General features: G+C 45.9%; 1 protein-coding gene across 1 annotated transcript in view; it reads right to left on the bottom strand.

Moving 5' to 3' along the window:
- Positions 1-4,130, bottom strand: part of LOC111956422 (capping protein, Arp2/3 and myosin-I linker protein 3-like) — a 62,189-nt gene that overhangs the window by 31,565 nt on the left and 26,494 nt on the right. Inside the window, exon 7 of the mRNA XM_070436574.1 lies at positions 485-537. Within this exon, the coding sequence (XP_070292675.1) occupies positions 485-537 (53 nt within the window). The remainder of the gene's footprint in view (positions 1-484; positions 538-4,130) is intronic.

Genomic DNA, 4,130 nt, shown 5'->3' with positions numbered 1-4,130 from the left:
GTCTATGTTGGTAGATAAAGATGAGAGCACCCTCCAGCTAGGATGGAGTCCGTCACTCCTCAGCAGGCCAGGCTTGGTCCTGTTTGTGGGTGAGCCCAGAAAGAGGGCCAATTATCTACAAATTCTATCTTTTGGGAGGGGCAGAAAACAGTTTTCCACTTGTTCTGTTCTGTAACCCTGGACAGCAGGTACACCACCTGTTTCTGTAACCCTTGACAGCAGGTACACCACCTGTAATGTTTCTGTAACCCTGGACAGCAGGTACACCCACCTGTTCTGTAACCCTAACCTTGGACAGCAGGTACACCACCTGTTCTGTAAACCTTTGACAGCAGGTACACCACCTGTTCTAGTAACCCTGGACAGCAGGTACACCACCTGTTCTGTAACCCTTGACAGCGGTAACACCCTGTAATGTTCTGTAACCCTGGACAGCAGGTAACCACCTGTTTCTGTAACCCTAACCCGGACAGCAGGTACCCACCTGTAATGTTTGTAACTCTGGACAGCAGGTACACCACCTGTAAGGTTCTGTACCTGGACAACAGGTACCACCATGTAAGGTTTGTAACCTGGACAGCAGGTACACCACCACCTGTAATGTTTGTAACCCTGGACAGCAGGTCACCACCTGGTAAGGTTCTGTAACCCTGGACAGCAGGTACAGCCACCTGTTCTGTTCTGTAACCTGGACAGCAGGTAACCACTGTTCTGTTCTGTAACCCTGGACAGCAGGTACACCACCTGTTCTGTTCTGTAACCCTGGACAGCAGGTACACCACCTGTTCTGTAACCCTTGACAGCAGGTACACCACCTGTTCTGTAACCCTGGACAGCAGGTACACCACTGTTTCTGTAACCCTTGGACAGCAGGTACACCACCTGTTCTGTAACCCTGGACAGCAGGTAACCACTGTTCTGTAACCTGGACAGCAGGTACACCACCTGTTTGTTCTAAACATCAAGTAACTGACGCAAGCAGTAAAATTAGATTTAAAAAACAATTTAAAAAAACTGTGTACAATGTTTGTGTGAAGCAACACAAACTTGGCAAGACACATGCACACACACACACACACACACACACACACACACACACACCACGATAACATACGCACTATACACTAAACATGGATTAGTACTGTAGATTTGTGGTAGTGGTGGAGTAGGGGCTGAGGGCACACAGTGTGTTGTGAAATCTGTGAATGTATTGTAATGTCTTTAAAATTGTATAAACTGCCTTCATTTTGCTGGACCCCACGAAGAGCAGCTGCTGCTTTGGCAGCATAACAAATACAAATACACCACTTTTCTGAGATGTGAATATGACATGAGAATAACGTGCAGGTGATTTGAGACTTGACTGTAGTCCTATGAAGTGACTGTCAGGTGCTCTAGTTCCAGCACGTCCTGTAGGCTGACCCTCTGACTGTCCGACTTCCCTGTCTCCCTACCAGGAGGCATTTGTGGTGCATCACTCTGGGCCGTCATTTCACATTCCCCAATGTCTTCTGATTTCTGCCTTCTACGTTTACAGCCTCCGACACATGCTTTGTCTGCTGACTGCTGTACTCTTTCTACTGTATTTCATTTCATTCTTCCTGTGGACCCTTTTCTCCTCTGCTGCCTGTCTGGCCCTGCAGAATAACCCAGGGGGTTCAAACTTCACCCCACAGCGAGCTAAACCTGGTTCCTGTGTGTGTGTGTCTCTGGAGTATAGCTGGCAGTCTGTCATACTCTAGTGCCTTACAGGCCCCAAGGGGATAGATAGCGCTCGTAGACATGGACTTGAAGAGAAGCTCACCCTTTAGTGGAATTGTTGATTCAGGGAAATCGTTCAGTAATCCAGGGTAGAGGGTGCTGCTGTTGGCTGGTGGGGAACACTGGGAGAGGTTGTGGGAGTGTACACACACGCACACCACACAACATCATTTGGCCAGCCAGAGGGGTCCTCTCCATGGTGGCATGTGAAATGAGAACGCAGCCTCAGCAATACACTGGACTGGGCCTAATGTAATTGAGGGCATTCCTTTTAAGAGCTCTATCTCAATCTTGTTGCACTTTCTCTCTGTTGGTCTTGTTTGCTGCTTCCTCTCTCTGGCCACTTTCTCTCTGTTGGTCTCTGTTTGCTGCTTCCTCTCTCTGCCATTTCTCTCTGTTGTCTCTGTTTGTGGCTTCCTCTCTCTGCCACTTTTCTCTCTGTTGGTCTCTGTTTTTGCTGCTTCTCTCTCTGCCACTTTCTCTCTGTTGGTCTCTGTTTGCTGCTTCCTCTCTCTGCCACTTTCTCTCTGTTGGTCTCTGTTTGCTGCTTCTCTCTCTGCCACTTTCTCTCTGTTGGTCGTGTTTGCTGCTTTCCTCTCTCGCACATTTCTCTCTCGTCTCATGCCCTCTCTTTCTTCCCCTCCTCCTAGGGCTCTAACTCCTCTAGCTCCACAATGAAATAGGGTGCAGGCCAGGCAGCAGGCTGTTAGCCAGCCTGCCAGATTAGTGGAGTCTGCCACTAGCACAGTCAGTGTAGTCAGCTCAGCTATCCCCATTGAGACCGTGTCTGTGCCTCGACCTAGGTTGGGCAAAACTAAACATGGCAGTGTTCGCCTTAGAAATCTCACTAGGATAAAGACCTCCTCCATTCCTGCCATTATTGAAAGAGATCGTGATACCTCACATCTCAAAATAGGGCTAATTAATGTTAGATCCCTCACTTCAAAGGCAGTTATAGTCAATTAACTAATCACTGATCATAATCTTGTGATTGGCCTGACTGAAACATGGCTTAAGCCTGATGAATTAACTGTGTTAAATGAGGCCTCACCTCCTGGTTACACTAGTGACCATATAATTGTATTTCAATTTACAAAAGAAATAATGACGTTTTCGTCTTTTGAGCTTCTAGTCATGAAATCTATGCAGCCTACTCAATCACTTCTTATAGCTACTGTTTACAGGCCTCCTGGGCCATATACAGCGTTCCTCACCGAGTTCCCTGAATTCCTATCGGACCTTGTAGTCATAGCAGATAATATTCTAATTTTTGGTGATTTTAATATTCATATGGAAAAGTCCACAGACCCACTCCAAAAGGCTTTTGGAGACATCATCGACTCAGTGGGTTTTGTCCAACATGTCTCTGGACCTACTCACTGCCACAGTCATACTCTGGACCTAGTTTGGTCACATGGAATAATGTTGTAGATCTTAATGTTTTTCCTCATAATCCTGGACTATCGGACCACCATTTTATTACTTTTGCAACCGCAACAAATAATCTGCTCAGACCCCAACCAAGGAGCATCAAAAGTCGTGCTATAAATTCTCAGACAACACAAAGATTCCTTGATGCCCTTCCTGACTCCCTCTGCCTACCCAAGGACGTCAGAGGACAAAAAATCCGTTAACCACCTAACTGAGGAACTCAATTTAACCTTGTGCAATACCCTAGATGCAGTTGCACCCCTAAAAACAAAAAACATTTGTCATAAGAAACTAGCTCCCTGGTATACAGAAAATAACCGAGCTCTGAAGCAAGCTTCCAGAAAATTGGAACGGAAATGGCGCCACACCAAACTGGAAGTCTTCCGACTAGCTTGGAAAGACAGTACCGTGCAGTATCGAAGAGCCCTCACTGCTGCTCGATCATCCTATTTTTCCAACTTAATTGAGGAAAATAAGAACAATCCGAAATTTATTTTTGATACTGTCGCAAAGCTAACTAAAAAGCAGCATTCCCCAAGTGAGGATGGCTTTCACTTCAGTAGTAATACATTCATGAACTTCTTTGAGGAAAAGATCATTAGAAAGCAAATTACGGACTCCTCTTTAAATCTGCGTATTCCTCCAAAGCTCAGCTGTCTTGAATCTGTACAACTCTGCCAGGACCTAGGATCAAGAGAGACACTCAAGTGTTTTAGTACTATATCTCTTGACACAATGATGAAAATAATCATGGCCTCTAAACCTTCAAGCTGCATACTGGARCCTATTCCAACTAAACTACTGAAAGAGCTGCTTCCTGTGCTTGGCCCTCCTATGTTGAACATAATAAACGGCTCTCTATCCACCGGATGTGTACCAAACTCACTAAAAGTGGCAGTAATAAAGCCTCTCTTGAAAAAGCCAAACCTTGACCCAGA

This window comes from Salvelinus sp. IW2-2015, linkage group LG32 (assembly GCF_002910315.2).
Source record: "Salvelinus sp. IW2-2015 linkage group LG32, ASM291031v2, whole genome shotgun sequence".
NCBI lineage: Eukaryota > Metazoa > Chordata > Actinopteri > Salmoniformes > Salmonidae > Salvelinus > Salvelinus sp. IW2-2015.
Note: the sequence above shows the minus strand (reverse complement) of the source record. Positions and strands in the feature narration are given on the sequence as shown.